This window comes from Callithrix jacchus, chromosome 16, assembly GCF_049354715.1.
Source record: "Callithrix jacchus isolate 240 chromosome 16, calJac240_pri, whole genome shotgun sequence".
Taxonomy (NCBI): Eukaryota; Metazoa; Chordata; class Mammalia; order Primates; family Cebidae; genus Callithrix; species Callithrix jacchus.
This window is the reverse complement of record NC_133517.1, coordinates 51,433,135-51,454,398: the sequence shown is the minus strand read 5'-3', so window position 1 is coordinate 51,454,398 and position 21,264 is coordinate 51,433,135. Positions and strand designations below refer to the sequence as shown.

The following is a 21,264-nucleotide window of genomic DNA, read 5'->3' as shown; positions in this document are numbered from 1 at the left end:
TCTGTAACATAACCAAACCCAATGAGAGAAATACTAGGCAAACTCAAATATGGTTTCAATTTTATCTATATCTCCAGTTCTGTTATGTGTTTATTTGTTCATTGAATAAATTTTAATCTGCATTATTTACCATCTTAATTTCTATTAATTAGTAATTACCTTTTATGCTAAAGTTGCAATTGTATATAATTTTCAAAGTCAAATAGTTCCATAAAGTTAAGAAAACACATTAATCTCATGTTGCTCACTCCCATCTATAGTTCTGTTTTCCAGAAGCAACCACTTTTACCTCATAAAAAAAATTTCTTATTGGTAGTTAACTCCAGATATCCAAGTAATACAGACATTTATTTTTTTTAGATAGCTATTTTCATTAGAAAATACTTTCAGGTTGGGCACGGTGGCTCATGCCTGTAATCCCAGCACTTTGGGAGACTGAGGCAGGTGGATCATGAGGTCAGCAGCTCAATGGAGAGGTCTATGTGGTGGGATCCACGTATACTGGCCACGTATAATTTTCAAAGTCAAATAGTTCCATAAAGTTAAGAAAACACATTATTCTATCCTGGTCATTATTATTGTGACTGCCTAAAGCTGGCCAGAAGCACTCAGTTGCCAGTCATGTGGATGAGCCATCCTGGAAGTAAATCCTGCAGGCCCATTTAAGCTGCAAGCATAGGAATCGATTATAACACATATATATTTTATAAAATTTCTCAAATATTTTGGTAATAAAATATTTTGGCATTTTATAATTATATATTTATTATATAAATATAAAGTATATAATATGTAAATATATAATGATATATAATATATTTATATCCTAAAATACATAATATAAATTACATAGAGCACTCAAAATTTAAAAATATGTTTTGTGTGTTTATAGTCAAGACTCTCATAAGGCAGGTCAAGGCAGTTGAACTTGGCCCTGTGGAAGATGGAGAGCCAGTGGAGAGTTATATGTAGATGAGTTAAATGATTCCGTTTGTTTTATAGGAAGGTAGCTGAAAGCAGTGTGGATAATGGGTAGGAGAAGAGTCACTAGGGAGAGAAATATCAGCTAGAAGGTGATTATTCTAATTCTAGAAAAAGGTAAAGGCATTAGCTTTAGGCAGTCACAATAATAATGACCAGGATAGAAAGAGTAGATTGGCAAAACAGGTCAGAGACTGAAAAATACACATGTATTCCAGAGTTACTGAATGTATGAAACAAGGTGAGAGAGTGAGGAACAAAGTATGATTTGGGCCTTTGTCCTGAGGAGACAGAATAAAATAATAGTTTTTTGTTTATATGCCACATCACAGTTTATGAGCCCTTTCACATATACTGCATTTCATTGTTTCAGCAATCTTGTGACGATTTAATATGTATTAAATTAAAAATACAGTTGATAGTAATCTTGCAAAGGTTCTCACCACTGCTAAATAACGTTTTGTAAGATGCTGTGTGTTCTTTTCCCAGTCTTTCTTTTTTTGAGACTCTCTCTGTCACTCAGGTTGGAGTGCAATAGCTCCATCTTGGCTTATTGCAAGCTCTGCCTCCTAGTTCAAGGAATTCCCCTTCCTCAGCGTCCCAATAACTGGGACTACAGGAGCATGCTGTCATACCCAGCTAATTTTTGTATTTTTAGTAGAGACGGGATTTCACCATGTTGGCCAGGCTGGTCTTGAATTCCTGACCTCAGGTGATTCACCCATGTCGGCTTCCCAAAGCATTGGGATTACAGGTATGAGCCCCTATATCCCCCCTTTTTTCATATAAAATAGAGGTTGACTTATGTTCTCCACTTCAAAGACATTTGTGCATACCTCTATTGTCTTCAGTTCTCTCCATGTTACTAGGTAGATGAACTTTTCCAATAGTCGATTTAATGGGCATGTGTGTAATAGATTGTATCTCTTTGTCTCTAAAAACAAAGTGATTTAGATAGTACTTCTCAAGTCTTAATGGGCATATGAATCATCTGAGGATCCTGACAAAATGAAGATTCTGATTCAGTGAGTCTTGGCTGGACCTGAAATTCTTCATTTCTAACAAGCTTCCAGGTGATCTCAAGGGTACTAGTCCACAGAACATATTTCAATTAGAAAAGAATTAGACTAAAGTCAAATGCATCTATGGCACATACATACACACATACATGCACATACACACATACACACTCACATACACACACCAAAGTAGCTTTGCTGAAGCAGGTGTACCATTCTGGAATGTTTGCATCTTATTTCCATTTTAAAATAACAACCATTTTCTCACGGGTTTCAAGATGCTGCCAAATGTATATGCATTTCTTCTCAGCAATATAACTACATTCCATTTTTGTCTCTGTTGGCAAGCAGTTCCTAAAGGTTTCAAAACATGTCAATCGTCTTTTTCAAGAAGGGTCTTCATAAAAAAACACCTCATTGTTAGTTATTCATTAATAGTCCTCTTACTGACAACTTGGATGTATGCCTCTTAATTTTGCAAGCATTTTAAAATTAAAATGACTTCCAAAGCACTTCAAATACTTCTTCTGGCAATAATGTCTGCTTGGAAGCAGAATTCTTAACTTTCCTCCCACAGGTCTTTTCTTTTATGATTCCATAGGCTTGTGAGTTTCCTTAACAGTCCGAAATTCCACAATGTAATCCATGTGTGCTGAAAGACATCTGAAATCACTGACATGCCTCAGGGTCTCCGGATTAAGCAACTATCAGCTCTGCGCTAATGTAATTGGACTCAGAGGTGATCTCCTGTTTAGCTGTGTCTCAGAAATTCCTGCTCCTCCTCCTCCTGCATCCCACAACTTCCTGCACTTAGAGGAAATCCATATTTGGTTTAGACAAGTTTCTCAAGCATCACATTTTTATCCCTATGGAAGTCTTTCAAGTCAAACCCCAAGAGGTGGACAATACCTTTTTGTGTATATGACAAAGGGTGTAGTCTTAAATATAACTTTTGATTCTTATAAGGTTCAAAGCAAGAACTCAGTAACCCTGCAGAATGAAAGGCTCATGACTACTGTTTAGGCATTAAAAGCCTTTAGTTCCTCAGATAGTTGGGAAGCTGTATGAGAGATGCAGAGAGTAAAGAGTAATGTATGCTGCCACTAATTTCTCAAAAAGTCCAGGGATCTTAGAGCTGGATGGCCTACAGAGAGTTTCTCATCTAATCTCTGATTTGATTCAGGAATCCTTAATACAGCATCTTCAAGATATGTTTAAGGTGCCCCGAATACTTTCTGAAGTGGTGAGACCCTAGTTGGACAGCTCCACTTGTTAAAGATCTACAGCTGTGAACAACCACGTCCATTTCCTCTAGTTGCTCCAATGTTTCATAATATCCCTGCTCACCTTCTGAGTTTATCTTATCTGTTTATGCCTTTTCAATTTTAGTGTTAATTCCTTGTTTATAGCTCTCAGTATTTCAGCTAGAGCTCTCTTAAAATAATTTCACTTTAGTTAGGAGTTTAATAGTCATAAAAATATGTCAAAAACTGACCTTTGGTATATATTATTGTTAACTCTGTGTCTTATCACTGTAGTTTGAATTTTAGTGACACTTCTGGCATACCTCACTACCCTCTTAAGGAACTTGATGACGTCTTTCTCAGCACAGAACATGCATCTTTTCTCTCCCATTTTTAGGTGCACCAATGAAGAGTTAAACAGTATGCATTTGGCCACACATACCACTCGTAACCCACCTGGGAATATATCCTAGGAAACTTGGCTCCCTGTCCAGTGTGCCACATGACCATCATTTCTGATGACTATAAATTCACATAGTATTTCTTCTGCTGAAACATGTGGGAGACAATCACATTAGCAAGCTGGAAAAAATCAGTGTATGTTAAGTAAATTTCTAGACTGAAGAGTGTTTTCCAGGATTCCTATTGCTACTGACTGTAAATGGTCCACATTTTGTTAATAAGATCATGATGCTTTTTGGGGAGAAGCCTTTCAATACAGAGCACCAATATTCACATTCTTCTTATTGCTTTGCCTGACATGGATTTTGCCTCTATGACATCCTCCTAACAATTGTTGGCAACTGGTGCTGCTGTTAAAATTCTTCATGGCCTCTGTGTTGTGCCCTCTAATATGTTCCCTGAGAGGCTGAGCTATTCTCTGCTTAAAATTTCAACTATATGCTTCTAAACCTGAAACAGATGTTATCTTGGCTGCTGTCATTAGCCATGAGCTTCTCTCTTCATATTTTATACAAGGCAGGTAAAAAGCAAGTAATTTCTGACCTCACTCTGTAGAGAAAGAAAAACGGGAGAGAAGGCAAAATAAGAGAGGGAAGAATAAATATATAAAGTACAGGAATGTAGCCACATGGAAGCAGAGAGCACAGCCACTTGAGCATCTATTATCCTAATATCATATGCTATAGTTTGGTTACTACTGATTTGCCTGGCATCCCTCTTGAATCATATTTGTGGCCACCCAGATTAACTTTGTTAGCTGATCTCTTGATTTAATATCAGCTTGTTCTTTTTAGCTCCCATGTCATTTACCGTCTTTTAAAAATGTACTGCTTGTTACTCAACTGTCTGTGTTTTCATGAACCCACAGTCTTTTTTTTTTCTTTGTTTCTTCTTTTTATATGGGAACCAGGAACTAGAAAGCATAAAATGAGAGAAATTACTCACAGAAAAGGTGGAAGCCCAGAGAACAAGGGGTTTGTCTTTTATGGCTTGCACTTTGTAAGCTGTGGGTGTGACTCAATTTCCTTACCACCCACATAAAAAAGTTGCCACCAATCACTGTTTTTTCTACCCCAAATCCCTCCCCTTTGATTTTGGCTAAGAGAGACCCTTAGAAAGACTGCCCTTTCTGGACGTCGCAAACTGTGACATATAAAAGCTGTTAGCTGCTCCTGTAGCCAGCAGCATTCAAACCTTGCAGAGCTCTGCTCTCAGAGAGTTTGTAATAAGACACACTCCTCTTACAAGGGTTCATGCTACAACATAGCAAAGAACTTTAAATATTTGGAAGAACAATATATTCATTTTGGCATTGTGCAGAGAGGTAAGCCATTTAGTTCAACAAGTTTATATTGCATGCATTGATTTTAAAGTGGCTCACATTTTTTTTTTAAAGAAATGAGATTGGATTACTGTAAATTTTGTATGTGTTCTATCACTTGGTGTGTCTATATGTCTGGCAGACATTATCAGCACATTCTCTGTTGTTACCTGTGATTCATTTTTCTTCACTCTCAAGGTGGATTTCAATTCCTGAAAATTTCCCACTGAAAATAAATATGCAGTAATGCATTTTGTGGTTCAGACATTTGGGGCAAATGGTTCACATTCATTTCAGCGTTAGTGGTCATGCTGTTTATTTTTCTCTGATGTACAAAGTTCCTCTTAGGGGTCTGCCTCATGACACTAAACAAAATAAAAGAGATTCTACTGTAGATTATCTCCTAGGCTTGAGTTCAACATTTGTTTGAATTTTTGGAGAAAGTCAAATCAAGCAATGCTCCCAAATGATGATTTTGTAAATTCATACCCTCTGGCCCTATTTTTTTTCAAAGACCCTAACTCTACCTTTCTGCTTTAAAGCAAAGTAAACTCGGTGGCCTCTTCTCCACCCCTCAAAATGATAGCAGTCTCTGCCGTCAGCAGTGCAGTCCTGTTCTCCCTTCTCTGTGAAGCAAGTACCGTCATCCTACTCAATTCCACTGACTCATCCCCGCCAACCAATAATTTCACTGATATTGAAGCAGCTCTGAAAGCACAACTGGATTCGGCGGATATCCCCAAAGCCAGGCGGAAGCGCTACATTTCGCAGAATGACATGATCGCCATTCTTGATTATCATAATCAAGTTCGGGGCAAAGTGTTCCCACCGGCAGCAAATATGGAATATATGGTAAGAAGAATTCTTTTTTTTTTTTTTTTTTTTTGAGTTCTGAATGAGAAAGCTTTCAATTGTACATTAGCAGAACCTCAAATGACCACGAGTGTTTATACATCAGGGTATATGGACTTTTTACATATCTTAAAGTAAGATTCTTATGTGCCTAATAATGTTTAGTACTGTTGCATCATAGAATCAGAGAGAGAGAGAGACAGAGACAGACAAATAGATAGACAGACAGACAGAATCTACATAGACTTTCTTCTGTGAGTTCCATAGCTACTGGTGGATTGTATCTTATATAAGAATCATAGATAAAGAAAGAATGGGGTATATTGATTGATCACATTTGAAAAGTCCACTTAAAAAAGTCACATGAACATTTTCTGTGCTTTATCTAATAGTCATATTTATCAGCTATGACATTTTTTGAAAATACTTTTTAAAATTATAGGTTTCATATGCATGATTTATTTTCTGGGTAGGTATCTTTTCCCTTTCTTGGACAAAGCTTTTCTGACGCTAATCTATTTGTATTCTAAGAGAACATGCTGACTTTTTCTCCTTGTGATTTAATGTTTTACCATCCAGATAACAGTGAAGCCAGTGCATTTGCACACTGTTCCAACTTGCTGTGAACACATTCTTTGCTCTCTCTTAAAAATAGACAATGTTTAAATCATTTTACTTAGGAAGTAAAAAAATTAGTTAGTATTGAAAGGAAAAGGTCTTGTTAAAGTTTATATTTGGTTTTGAATTTATGCAAGGTTATGATTTAAAGTTCAGCATCTTACAAGAGCATAGTTTGGAGCCTGTTTAAGGCAATGAAGACCATCAATTTGGTTTTTCCAAATTGGGCTGAGGGGAGGTGCTACCAGTAACAGTTTTATATATGCTGAACTAAAATTTGGGATTTTTATCATATTCCAGATTCACTTATTTTATATAAATAAGTTACATATTAAAAACTTTGGCTAGTTGCAGGTGCCAATGTCACAGGAAAGCTAGAGACTTGCTAAATGATGTAAGAGAGTCATAGTTCAAAGAAGTACAATTTAGACTCTATGAAAATGCATATTTTAGAATTTATAAAGAAGGAGAAGATGTAATCAGTCCTGGTGTGTGAGGAGCAATATAGTCTCATGATTAAGAATGTGGGCTCTGTAGTCTAAATGCTGGGATTTGAATCCTAGTCCTGAAGTATATGCCGAATGAACTAATGACCACATTGTTTCATCTTCATCATCTCTAACATGAAGATAAAGGTGGTATCTGCCACATAGGTTGTTATGATAAATGTATGAGTTGAGGAATAATCAGACCAGAGCCTATTGCTAACTAGATGTTCAACAAATGTTAGTTTTGATGGGTTTCTTTGGACTTCTTGTGAAAGGTGCCCAGTGAAAACCCATTCAGGATCTAAAGGCAGAAACAGTTACTCATACAAAAGAGATGTTTTTAGAAGGTGGTGTAAATAAGTAAAAAGTAGAGGAACAAATATGTTTTTTAAATTACTAAAAATTATGAAAGAAATATGCCTAAGATGCCATACAAGCTCAGAAAGGCATAATATCCCAACTATACGTTTAGAGAACTTGCAGCTGTCACATGACTCTGAAGTGAGGACTAGGACTGCGAGGCAGATTTGAAGGTGAGCTCATCTGGTTTGAATCCTAACTCTGCTGCTTACTTTGTGGCCTTGCACAAGGTATTTAATGTGTCTAAGACCCAATTTATTTATCTATCAAATGAGAGTAACAGTACATATAATAACCAATCAAATAATGCAATTCACTTTTTATCATATTGAGGTCAGTGGGTTCACCAGGAGGAAAGGCATAGTTAGGTAAACACAGTAGAAGTAGGATGAAAACAGCCAGGTTTTTTTCTAGCTTTATTTTCCCTCACTTATCAAGAATTAATTCATTCCACATGCATTTATTTAATTGCTTCCGTATGCCAAGGACTTGACTAATTGTTTCCACAGATGATCTCATTTGATAGCCCACATTCTCCGTGTGAGGTTAACATTGTGATTTTCATTTTACAAGTGAAATCACTTAGACCCAGAGATGTTAACGACCAGGCCAAGTTGGTAAGGATAGTGAATGGTACTGCTGGAATTAGAATTTAGGTCTGTGTAATTTCAAAGCCCATGATTCTCTTGGGGCGGATTTTCTCATTTGCTGCATTGAGGAAATGCCCCATAGCGGGACCCGTGAAGATGTCGAGGTATCTTTCTTTCTTTCCTTAAAACGCCTGCTGAAATCCTATAATTTCATACTCTGTTTGTTATTCCTTTCTTAATATTTTTTTCGAATATTAGAACCACTATATATAATTTATTTTGTAAGAACTAGATCCAATGCTGATTACATAGTAGATGCTTTGTAAACTCTCCTTAATTCAGTATAAGTAACGAGAACCTTAAGTGCTAGAAAGTAAAATAGGGCTTGTTTTAAATATTCATGTAAATACAGTGCATATACTTGATTCACACACATATTTGTTAATTTAATATTTATTAAATATTTAATATTTGTTGAGAATTGACTATATGTTAGGCTACATAATTGGGGATATGTTCATGAGTCAAATAGACAGACAGCTTTGGCTCCTTGGGTAGAGAATCAGACAAGCCAGGTAAATAAATCAGTTACATAGGATGTTAGGTGATAACGTTATGAAGAAAAATACAGAGGATGTGGTGAGGGTTTGATTTTTAATAGGTGGCCAAGGAAGAGAGCTAACTGAAAGGGCCTGGAGATGGGTGAGGGAGTCAGCCATTCTCATAGATGAAGGAAGAGAGGTAGAGTGAGGAGTCTGGACAAAGGCCGGGAAGGGGAGAACATCCATCACTTCATTTAGAAAAATGTGCTCAACTGAGTGAAATCATAAATTAGAAGGACTCTTTGAGTAAATTGGCCACTGGAAAACATTCATCTAGGTCCCTCATGAAGACCCGGAGGAACTTGGAGGGAAATACAGTATAGTAGGTGGCTTGAGGATTGAAGCAGGTGCTATAAGTGACTTTAATTCTCTAGGCTAGACGGAAAATGCAGGTCTTAGTTTGACACTTATCTTTAGTTAAACTTGTTCAACATTGATTTGGATTGTGAGCATGTGAAAGATAGTAGAGTTTGTAACCTGTTCTATGTACCTCAGAAACTTAGGACACACCTCACTTGATACCTCACAAATATATGTGCTCTGATCATCAGCTATGTGTTCATATTCTCCTCAGTGAGTGATATCACCCGAGGTAACTTCATAGAAGATAGTCTTTGGCTTCGGGCGTCTTCTAATTGCACCAGCCTGATTTGTAATTCCTTTCATCTACAACTCTCTGAGCCTTTTACCACTCCATTTTCTCTCCCTCTGAAGTCTCTTCCTTAGTTTATCTTTTTATTTACAATCCTACCCTTCAAGCTTTTGATGTCAGAATGCTTCTTATATCCATGACCACAAGTGATTTCTCCTACTTTTGAGCTGGTATAGTGCTTCATGCTACCATAGCTTGCTTTCATCGAGTGAGTTACAGTTACTTGTGCATTTCTTGCAAACTTCCTAATTTTGAGCTTTCTGGGTGCTGTGTCTATATTTATTCATTTCTGTTTTCTTGGGCAATTTCTTGTATATGGACAGTGATTGACCATCGTTTGTTGAATTTAGTTGAATCCCTGTGAACTGTTATATGTTTATAATTAGCATTAATTTTGATATTATAAATGCTTTAATAGAGTTTTTTCTCATTTATAATATTTGATTCCACACCTGAATTAAAAAGTTTTTCTTAAATTTAAAAAAAATTCCTCAAAATAAATTTTACCTTCCTTAAGTAATTGCTTATATTAAATAGTATACACTTGACTAAATAAAGCACAAGCAATTTGAACACCAGTGTTGACATTCATCTTATGGTTGTATAATATTTACTTCAAATATATTGTCGATGATTTTAGTAAAAAGAAAAAAACACATTTTTTGAAATATTTAATTTTCTAAAACAGTGTCTTTTCACAGAAATAATATAGATAGCACTTAAAATTTGCAAGTAAAACTTTCTACTCTTGGCTTCTGTTCTACAATTAGTTTATTGACTAATTTCCAGAACTCCTTGGACACCAGCTGTTTTTTATTCTTCCTGAGGGCAGCTTAAACCATGACTCTAAACCACAAACCACACTAGTTTCTTAGAATAAGAATTATCTCCAAAAGAATAAAATTGCAAGACCCACACATAGAGTAAAATTTGTAGGATGTTCTCTGAATTCAAGTCAATTGAAGAAATTAATTTGAAAAACTTTGAGGTCCCTCCATGACAGAAAGAGATCCAAAGAAAACAATTATTTTTGTCTTTAAAGTCTAAACAATACAGTAAAAACAAAACAAATGGAAAAACCACTAAGGATATAATTCAATATAATACACTGCTGCATAAGATTGATGCAATAAAAGAGATACAGACAAATGCCATGGAGGAGTTGAAGTAGGGAGTGATAATCTCTAGTTGGCAGATCATGAAAGGCTCCTTGAAGGAGGGGCATGTGAGATACATGCCCAGGAAGAGGCAGGGTTGGCTGTTACAGCAGGCAAAGCAATGAGTGAACAAAATATCCAGCAGAGGAAAACCACTACACTTGAGCGGTATGGTTTAAGAGTTTGAGAAAAGATTGAGGATTCCTTACTCCAAAGGCAATTAGGAAGACTGTGAAGGTTTTTGGAGCAGGTTAAGGGTATGTTTTAGAAAGATGATCCTGGCAGTTGATGGAGCTGATATTGGCAGTGTAAGTGACCAGAGAGGTGATGACCCCTGAGTAAGCAATGCCAGTCCTTCATGCAAAGGTAAGGAAGAACTGCACAGCTGCACCAACATAAAGTGGCAGGCAGGACAACTCCCGCAAGTGTCCTGCATGAGATGGCAGTCTTCACAGACGGCATGGAGTGGTGGAAAGGCAGGTGAGGGACAATAGGAGTATAATGATGGAAATGACCTGATCACCTTAAATCTGAAAAAAAAAGTAATGTAATTTTAAGAAGCCAAAATAACTATATTAATAATACAGTATCCATTTTATTTGTTTGGTGCCTTCAAATATTATTTGCAGAGCTACAGAAATAAGGCTTCCTATAGTTTTTTGGAAAAAAGAAAAATACTGCATACCGAAGCACAGCAGGTAGTAAAGTAACAGAAAGCATGACTTAAATGAATGAATGGAGAACAGATTAATCCATGCTTGAAAAGAGCCAATGAACTATTTGCCTAGGATGATAATTTATGACTTGGGAACAAAGAAAAATGCTGATTTTGTTTATTTGGGCTGCATGTGGAAGAGAATGTGGATAAGGCAAACTACTTTTTGTTTTTCCTTCTTCAGCAGTTGATTAAACACTTGTAGTGTCCATCCTTATATATACATGTGTACATCTATGTTTTAACAAAGCCATTATGTCATCCTACATGGCACATTCCTCTCATTTGGGAAGGATAACTCAATTTTCTTGCTATAAACATGAGAATTTTAACACATATAATCGAAACCTCTCCAGTGCATGCTTTCATGACCACTAGAAGGCCTCCTGAGAGCCCCTGCCAGCAGGCAGTGTACTGAGAACAATTGCTGGCAGGAGTCATTTCTCCAGCACATTCAGAACTCTGCATTCCTGCTTTCCTAGTTGTAAAACCTTTTCAGTGTCTTGGCTTCAACAAGAGACTGGGCACATTTTGTAGGAATTTTCTTCCAAGGTGCATGTTGCTTAGTATCACTTGAATACGCCCAAAGAAGGTAGTAACCTTAAAGATTCTTGCCTTTTGCTCTGCTCTCGCCAAAGGGAGCCAGCCAAAGGTAAGAATGTTTCATTCGTCACCAATTTCAATATAGGCTCTAAAAATGCAAATGTGAAAGCAATAATGGGATGTGATTCAGAACCTCATCATCAGTTGGCAGGCAGAAAAGCTGTGAATTGCAGGTAGGCCACATAGGTGGTGACTGTACTTCTGAGTATTGGACACAGTTTTCTTGGTGGAAAATGACTTGACCACATGTAACAGTGTAGGAAAATAATTTTATTGTGTTCCTGCTGAATATTTATAGAGCTTAACATCATGTTTGCTCCACAGAGAATATGCAGTAACTACTCAATAACTATTTATAGAACAATTAAATGAGGTATTTTAACTTTTTCTGGTTAGAGTATGTGACTGTGGTGCTCTGCGGGTCAAGGGTATGCAATATTCAATCACTCACTCCATAATTTTTACTCATGTTCCAGGCACTGTGTGCTCAGGGAGTCAGTGGGGAGCAAAGGGACTCTCTTTGGTAGGAAGTACTATGAACAGACAAGTCAGGTGCAGAACAGCTTGCTGAATGCTGAACTAGGGTAGATACAGGGTGTTTTGGAATCCCATGGGAGGACCTAGCTCAGATGTGGACTGAGGGTAAGAAGGCAGGAAAGGCTTCCAGAAGGAATGATTTTAAATAAAAAATATACAAAATAAAGTGAGTTAAGGAAAGAGGAATTTACAGTGGGTATAGGTGGATGTTTTAGGAGGGTATGTGGTACACTTGAGACACGGATAAAAATTGAGCGAGGCTTGGATTCGTGTATAGAAGAAAGAGTGGTGTTTGATGAAGTTGAGGAAGGCACCCAGAAACTTGTTTGAGTTTCATTCTAAGATCCAGGGTAGTTATTGAAGGCTTTAAGCAGGGAAGTTAAATAACAAGTGAAGAAAAGATGCAGTTCAGAGGCTGTTCGGATAGTCTAGGTGAGGTAGAACGAAAGCCTCAGCTATGTTTACGGCAATAAGGATGCAAAAAAACATAAATTAGGGCTGTGAAATATGAAGGCACAAATCTATAGGAGTAAGTAGTTTACATGATAAAGTAGAATGAGGATGTATACGGTGAGGCAGACAAGGAGGATGTCTCTGTTTTTGATGAAGACAATTAAGTTTCTTTGAGTTAGAGAACAGAAAACAAGGAGCAGAATTCTGGAAGGCATTAGTGGCTGCAGGTTTATCACTTAGCACACACACCTCGGAGGCTGAAAAAGTAGCTAGTGTGGGGGAAGGAACTTTCTTCTACTACAAAGAATTTTGGATGGAAATGTTCTTCGGTAGTCAAAATAAACCACTTTGCATAATAGAGGTTGGGGAGAGTCATGGAGACAGCAGGGATTAATTATTTTATACCTGGGAATCTACTCAACAATTATGCAAGAAAATATACCTCCTCTTTTTTTTAAAATGGTGTCATGAATTTAGTATTTATGAAAACCATTTGCTAAGTAGTCAATGGCCATTAAATAGCTATGAACTTGAGATATTTGGTTGTCTATAAGAATTTCTGAAGAATAGTATAAAGGGGGCATGGAAGATATAAACTATCAGTTTAAAATGGTCAAGAAAGATGTTTGGCATAAAATACAACCTAGATTGTGGCTTGGAGGGATGGAATTCTTCCAGCCTGTGTAATCCGTAGCATCTGAAATCAGGTACCAAGCATTTTTTCTTGACACAAATATGGAAGAATGCTCAACAAGTTACATTTTTAGACTAAACCCTTCATAGAATCTTTTAAAATTTCACACCACACACTCCAAACTGAAGTTCCAAAGTGTTACTTAAGGCCACAATTTTGTTTTCCACTAAAAAGTGCATCAAATCCACTTTTCATCATTTAGTTAAATATGAACATTCTACCAAATCTATCTCTCTGCATTCCAGAGAGATCATGTTTTCAGCAGGCTGTAGGTAGGCGGAAAGGCATTTGAATTCTTCTGACCAAGTGGGCAATGGCAAGATATGAGGTTTGCTGGAGTATATCACAGGAGAGTTCAACAATCTAGAAACCAGTTCTTAAAATACAACACTGAGTTGGTAAAAAAAATCAAACACAGGTAGAAATCTCTTCTTGGCTTATAATTTCATGATCATTTAAATATCATTTAAATTTATAATTCAAATGATAGCTGGTGGGAATTATATTTTCCTGGAAAGTGGGATGATTGTTAGACTCTATCAGGAAGTGGGTTTGTTTCTTAAAAATCCTCTATGTCATAGATCCTTGACTCAGTGAATCCAGTCACCAAAACCCTTCTTAGCCCCCATATCCTTTGTGTTAAACACCTACACATAGCATCTTTCCCATCGAGATGTTGCCAATGTCAGCTGTCAGGGGAGGCTACACAAAGACATTTGATTTTTGAATATCCTGGAAAAGGTAAGAAGTTTATTACTAAGGAAATGGAAAATCAAGGCATTCCCCACCTGCCCTTACTCCACATATGCACATATGAACAATGATAGTGAGATCATCTTGGGACCTGGAAGCCCTGAGGCCCTGAGCAGTGAATTCCCATCACTGATTGCGCTTTCTGGTTGGGTTACAACATGTGTGTATTCTTCTGACTGAGATGCCTAGGATTTATGGGACAGATTACTCTCTAACTGCTCTACTTCTGTGGAGGTATCCTAAAGCTAACTTGGCAGAGTCAGTGGGCACATTCTTCTGCTGATTTGCATTCTCATGAACTCAGCTGCTTGTAGGTCAAATAAATGTGTGATTTAAATGCAGACAATGATGTTATAATGGAAAGGGATTAACTGTTTAATCTTTGTTTCATTTACAGTCACTGCTGAGGTAAACTCATCCAGTCTTATGTACTGAAATACCACTTATATGCCAAGGATATTTCAAATTATATTTATAGCTCTCTCAGTTGAATGTCAAACTAATTTATTCACCTATGTACTTTTACAAAATTGAGCTCCAGATTTTCACAACCTTACCCCTATCCCTTCAAATCTTACTTTAGAATTTTTTAAATCTTTTTTAAAATTTTGGATCTTCAGAAAGTTTCATACATATTTCTCACATTTGTTACATTAGGTATTTCAATTTATAAAGCCATTTGGAGTTTCCGTGAACATAGAACCACTTTGTAAGTACATGTTCAAGGTCTCCAAGCTTCAAATTTTGATTGAACCAGACATCTGCCTTCTCAAGAGTTCCCTGGGAGATTCTAGAGTTATTTCCCTGGTGAGAACTCTAAAATGTCCTTTTGGTCATGGTACAGGATCCCAAACCTAGTTGAGAAAAATATTACGTGGTTGAAAGATCTACTTATCTGTCTATATGCTATAAGAATTAATAGGTTAAAACAAAAATTATTCTGGGGATAATTTTCATATTATCACATAATTTCACCTGACCATTCAGCACTTACTTCTAGAAAACATGTGGGTACTATGGGTGAGCTATAGATATCTACAACAGGAAATGACCCTTACTTGGAATGTGCTTTATTGATTAAGAACACTTCAAACGTTGTTTACAAAGCACTTAACCAAAATATGGTTTCACAGTGCACAATTAATGACGTATAGACGTAGAACACTAGAAATTTCATTCCTTGATTTTTTAATTACTGAACTATTTAAATACTCTTTCTCAAAATATGTTTTTCTTTCATCTATTCCTTTGTTAATTTATATATTAAGGCTGTATTGAGCACACTCTTAGTTAGAGTTTCTTTTGTTTTTTTGAGACAGAGTCTTACTCTATTGCCAGGAACCAGGCTGGAGTGCTGTGGCATGATCTCTGCTCACTGCAACCTCTGCCTCCCAGGTTCAAGCAATTCTCCTGCCTCAGCCTCCTGAGTAGCTGGGACTATAGGCACATGCCACTATGCCCAGCTAATTTTCGTATTTTTAGTAGAGACGGGGTTTCACCATGTTGGCCAGGATGGTCTCAATCCCTTGACCTCACGATCCACCGCCTCAGCCTCCCAGAGTAGAGTTTCTTTTAATAACCCAGATAACAAATGATGTTGGCTTTGACCAAGGTAGTGACAGTGGTGGTTGTGATCAGTGGTTATATTCTAGATATACAGTATTTTGAAGGTAGGGTCAATAAGATTTGCTCACTGAGCAGATATAGACTATAAAAAAATAGAATAGTTGACTAGATTTTCGGCCTGAGCAATAAAGAGCAGCAATCAGTATGCTTTTTCTGTAAAGGGCCTCAGAGTAAATATATTCAGCTTTGCAGGTCTTATGGTTTATGTTGCAACTGCTCGAGTCTGCCTGTGTAGCGAGAAAACACCATAGACGATATGTCACAGGCAGTGGGAAGGATGTGGCCTGCCCGCCACAGTTAGCTGATTCCTGGACTAGAGAAAGAGCATTATCATTCAGTTACCAGGAAGACTGCAGGAGTAGTTGGTTTGGAGGGATAGGGGTAAGGTTATGAATATTTGGACTTCAATTTTGGAAAAGTAGGTAGTTGAATAAATTAACCTGAAATTCAACCGAGAGCTCTAAAAATATAATTTGAAATAATACCATCAGTTGGTGCTTCAATCCATGAGACTGGATGAGTTTACCTGGGCAGTGAATATAAATGAAACAAGGATGGAAAAAAAATAGAAGTTGGTATGAAGACTTGGGCTGAGCCCTGGGAACTTTCCAGCACACAGAAGCTTTGGAGATAAGGAAGACTCTGCAAAGGGATGGAGAAAAAAGAAGCAGCCAGAGAAAAACAGGCAAGTAGGATGATGAAACCAAGGGATGGAAGTGTGTCCAGAAACAGCAGGTGGTTAGGCATGCCAAAAGCTGCTGATAGACCAAGGAAGGTGATGACCAGGAGATGACCTTTGATGACCTTGAAGACAGCTGCTTGGGTGGAGTAGGGATGGGGTGGAAAATCTGCCTGGGGTGGGCTCAAGAGAACATGGGAAAAGCAAAACTGGAAATTTCCAGTGAAGACAACTCTCAAAAAATTTTGTTGTAAAAGTAAGGAGAAGAATGGCATACCAGTTTGAATAGGAAAAGGTATCAAGAGATGGTTTTTACAAATATCTATGTGCTTTTAAGGTATTTATGCTGCTACTTGAGATTTCTTTCTCAAGTAGCAGTTTTTAATAAAACTACAGTACTTTGTGTATTTCTTTTAACTGTGTATATTTCTACTGATCTGATCACACTGTTTATGTTGCTTTCCAAAGATGCTTGTTGCATAATACAGTGGATCTGAATTTATGATTGCTTATAAAACACATTTGATGGAGGAGGAGTACTGGTTTTTTATTATGATTGAAAATGAAGCCAGCTGTGGGTTTCAAAACACAGTGTATTCTAGATCATTGAAGATCCATGCTGATTTTTATTGCACAAGAATTAGGTTTGAACTCTTGAGCTGGAACCCTCAGCAAACTAGAGTATATATTGTTCAGTATTTCTCTGGAAATATTTCATTAATGTACTTGTCTTACAGAAATTTCTGGACTGGACTTTAGTAAAAAATAAACTTTTAAAACTCTGAAAAAAACAACAACATAAAAACGATTCAATTCAGAGCCCCTAAAAATACTGCACCTTATATAATCTCTTTATAGATAAAGAAATTTACGTGAAAGATAGTACTCATCTTATTTAAGGAAAGACATTATTATCTTTTTTCAAACATTACAAAAATCCTTTGGCTCTCACCTTTATATATATATATATATATATATATATATATATATATATATATATATATATTTTTTTTTTTTTTTTTTTTTTTTTTTTTTTTTGAGATAGAGTTTTGCTCTTGTTACCCAGGCTGGAGTGCAATGGCGTGATCTCGGCTCACCGCAACCTCTGCCTCCTGGGTTCAGGCAATTCTCCTGCCTCAGCCTCCCGAGTAGCTGGGATTACAGGCACGTGCCACCATGCCCAGCTAATTTTTTGTATCTTTAGTAGAGACGGGGTTTCACCATGTTGACCAGGATGGTCTCTATATCTTGACCTCGTGATCCACCCGCCTCGGCCTCCCAAAGTGCTGGGATTACAGGCTTGAGCCACCGCGCCCGGCCTATATTTTTTGATATACATAATATAGTGCCGTATTTTGTAGTTATTTTTTGAGGTTGAAAGGAATGCTTTTTAAATCAAGTTTCTTTAATCTTCTCCTTATACTCTTACAAAGAACTATTTTTTTATTTATTTTATTTTACAAAGAACTATTTTAATATCATGGAAATAATCTAATTAGTACTCCCAAATTCTCCTACAAAAACCCTTTCTCTTCCTCTCCCCACCCTCCCCTTCCCTAGCCTAACAAGGCTCAGTGCTGCCCTCCTGTCTGGATTAACTCAAGTTCTTGTATATTCAGCTGTCAGTTTCCCTTACTGGGCATTTCACAAGCATTTCTATCTAATGAGGATAAATCCACTAATTTTTAAACAGAACCACAATTATGCCTATGAAGTGTTTTTAAGCTTTTGGTTGCTTTAAAGGAAAATAATTTTGGCATCGCTTAATTTTTTTCTCACTTCTATAAGTTAGCACTCTTCTCTCAATCTAAGCAAAAGATCAAATAGCCCTAGATAAATTATTTTTAAAATAAAAACTTGTCTATGTAAGATGCCTTTGCGTTTTACATTGTATATTTGAAATTACACGTAAGTGTCCAAGAAAAAATAAATGTCTATCGAACGTGCCATACAGTCTCCAATGCCATTGTTATAGCATCCATGAAAATAACTATAAATCTATCCCCCAGAATTCAAAGCCTGATATTTTTTATTTTTAGCATTTTGTGTATTTCAAAATGGTTTTCATGTGTAGAATAGACTTCTCAAAGGTCATTTTAATTTTCAAAATTAATATTCTTGTTTTTTCTTTAAAATTTTAACTTTGTAAATTTTTGTCCTTTTCATAAGTGTAGCAAGTTTTGACAATCACATTTATTTAATGTTTGTAACTACTTGTAAGTTAAATTTCTTAAACTGCATGTACAGGTTTAATAGATTTGTTTTTTTAGTATTTCAATTGATTTATTGATAATACTTTTCATATAGTTAAATAAGTTATATAATTCTAAGAAATGTAGTGATTCAAGTTCACCTAAATTTTGCAAAATTGTTGAAAAAAATTGACGAATATTCTTATCGTTTTCAATATAAAATTATAAATTCAAGTATTTATATGCATATAGATTTTAAATTGAAAATGTAAGACTAGCATGTTACTGCAATAGAGCATTTTATAACCATTACATGTATTAGTAATATCGAATAAGCCCAGATTCCTTACCCCAAAAGCCCATTCTTTTAACCTTTTTTGAAAAGTAATTTCAACTTTTATGTTTTAGGGGATACATGTGCAGGTTTGGCACACGGGTATATTTCATGACGCTGAGGTTTGAGTACAATTGATCCCATCACCCAGGTAGTGAGTGTAACACCCAGTAGTTTTTCTACCCTTGCCCTCCTCCCTCCCACACCTCTCAAGTAGTCCCCAGTGTCTAGTTTTTGCATCTTTGTATCTATGTGTACTCAATGTTTAGCTCCCACTTATAAGTGAGAACATGCATTGTTTGGATTTTTATTTTAAATTTTATCTTTTAAAACATTTCTACATTTAATTTTTATATTTGGAGTTAAAGGATCTTACCCAATTAAGGGAGAAAAAGTCATCTCAATAAAGTTTAGGAGCAGAGTCCCAAGTAATTTTAGGGGGTTTCCTTCCATTTCTTATTGCATTTCTTATTGGCCAGAGATAGTGGCTGGGATTTAAGACATCTTTAGATGTCAGCATGCTTCATGGTCCTGGCTGCCACAATGTTGAGAATCCCCAAACAGGAAAACAGTTGATAAGACAACCTCATATCTGGTTTGGGTCAGTATCATCAACTTTTTCTATCTACTTATGGAAGTCAGCAACCTTTGCCCATGCAGCAGCGTTTTTTTACTCAATTTTGTATTCAGCTCAAGTTCTAAAGATCTCTGAACTTGATAAGAATCCTGCATTCTTTTCATATTCCTTCTATCTTTTAGGATCACCACTCTTTTAGATATTTAAATGACTTAAGTTTTAATTCTGGATATGTGTCATATTTTAGTTTGACTATGTGATTTCAACTTCTTGTGATTAGCGGACTCTCTAATTTATTTATAAGTACAATAGCTCATGGAGAATATTTTAGTCCAAAGCTAAATCAGTCAATTTATGAGCTTGCCAACTGAATGACTTAATAAAAAAGAATGGAAGAAAACTGCTGGAAGCAATAAGGCATCCTACAAGCACATGCATGTTCTGACACCATTATGAACCATTTAAATTTGATGAATTAAAATTTATCTGATTTATCTAATTTAGGCATAATATATAATTTCTAGTGGGTTCTGTAAATATTTTTGCATATTTATGCATAATATTCTTAATTTTGCCTCATTTTTAAGTTGAAAGGTTTAAGTGTTTATGAGCAAATTACCTGTGAAAATGCCATATCTATTTAGAGGGATAAGAACTAGGAAGTCAGAATGTTGAATCTGGTTTAATAAGAGATCCATAAACATTAGGTGTTTAGATTTTCCAAGCATAGATAACAATATGCTGCATATTTTCTAGACATTTCACAGAAATAAGTACACACCTGTGCCCTTCTTTCTTCCATTGATACATCTTTAGAGTATAATCTTTTTATAATATTACATTAAATAATATTTTTTAAATGAATGCTACAAACACTCGGATAAATTTGTCAAATAGATTGCCTACTAACATCTGGATATTAATAAATTAAGTAAAATGTTTAGATAATTTACATCCTCATTTTCTGAACTTTCATAAATTGTATTTTTCCCATAATTACACTGGCAACATTCATTACAACTTAGAGCTTCCAGATAGGAAATAGTTAATCATAGGTTCTTACAGACCCCACTTTTTTGTTGAAATTTTCTATATTTTTTGTTTCTTATTTTTTAAAATTTTTTATTGATGCATAATAGAAATATTTTAGGGTACATGTGGTAATTTAATACATTCATATAATTTGTGAAGATCAAATCAGTGTAATTGGGTTAGCCATTACCTTAAATTTGTATCTTTTCTTTATGCTAGAAACATTTGAATTGCTCTCTTCTAGTTATTTTGAAATATACACTAGATTATCATGAATTATAATCTATTTCTCTATCAAGCACTAGGTCTTATTTTTTCTATCAAACTCTGTACCTATTAATCAATTTCTCTTCATATGGTTCTGACAGCTATTAAATGAAGTTATCATTGCTTGTCAGTTTCAAACTTAAAAGATCTCATCATGTTAATAAATTCAAATAAATTGGAGACTAAAGGGATAAATCACTTATCCATCTTGTAACCAATGGAGAAAGACAGAGAAAGTAAATGTACGTCTTAACTTTACCAGAGGATATAATGTAATTCCCAAATTAACTTTACCAGAGGATATAATATAATTCCCAAATTAACTTTACCAGAGGATATAATGTAATTCCCAAATTAACCTTACCAGAGGATATAATGTAATTCCCAAATTCTCACTACTCAAGCCAGACCTTCCCCTCTCTCTCCAGTAGATGTGAGCTCTGCCTGGAGACAGAG

At 35.9% G+C, this 21,264-nt stretch overlaps 1 protein-coding gene across 1 annotated transcript in view; it reads left to right on the top strand.

The window, feature by feature from the left end:
- Positions 1-4,886: 4,886 nt before the first annotated feature.
- Positions 4,887-21,264, top strand: part of PI15 (peptidase inhibitor 15) — a 30,538-nt gene continuing 14,160 nt past the window's right edge. The window contains exons 1-2 of the mRNA XM_002759117.7: positions 4,887-5,030; positions 5,570-5,879. Of these exons, the coding sequence (XP_002759163.3) occupies positions 5,607-5,879 (273 nt within the window). The 5' untranslated portion in view covers positions 4,887-5,030; positions 5,570-5,606. The remainder of the gene's footprint in view (positions 5,031-5,569; positions 5,880-21,264) is intronic.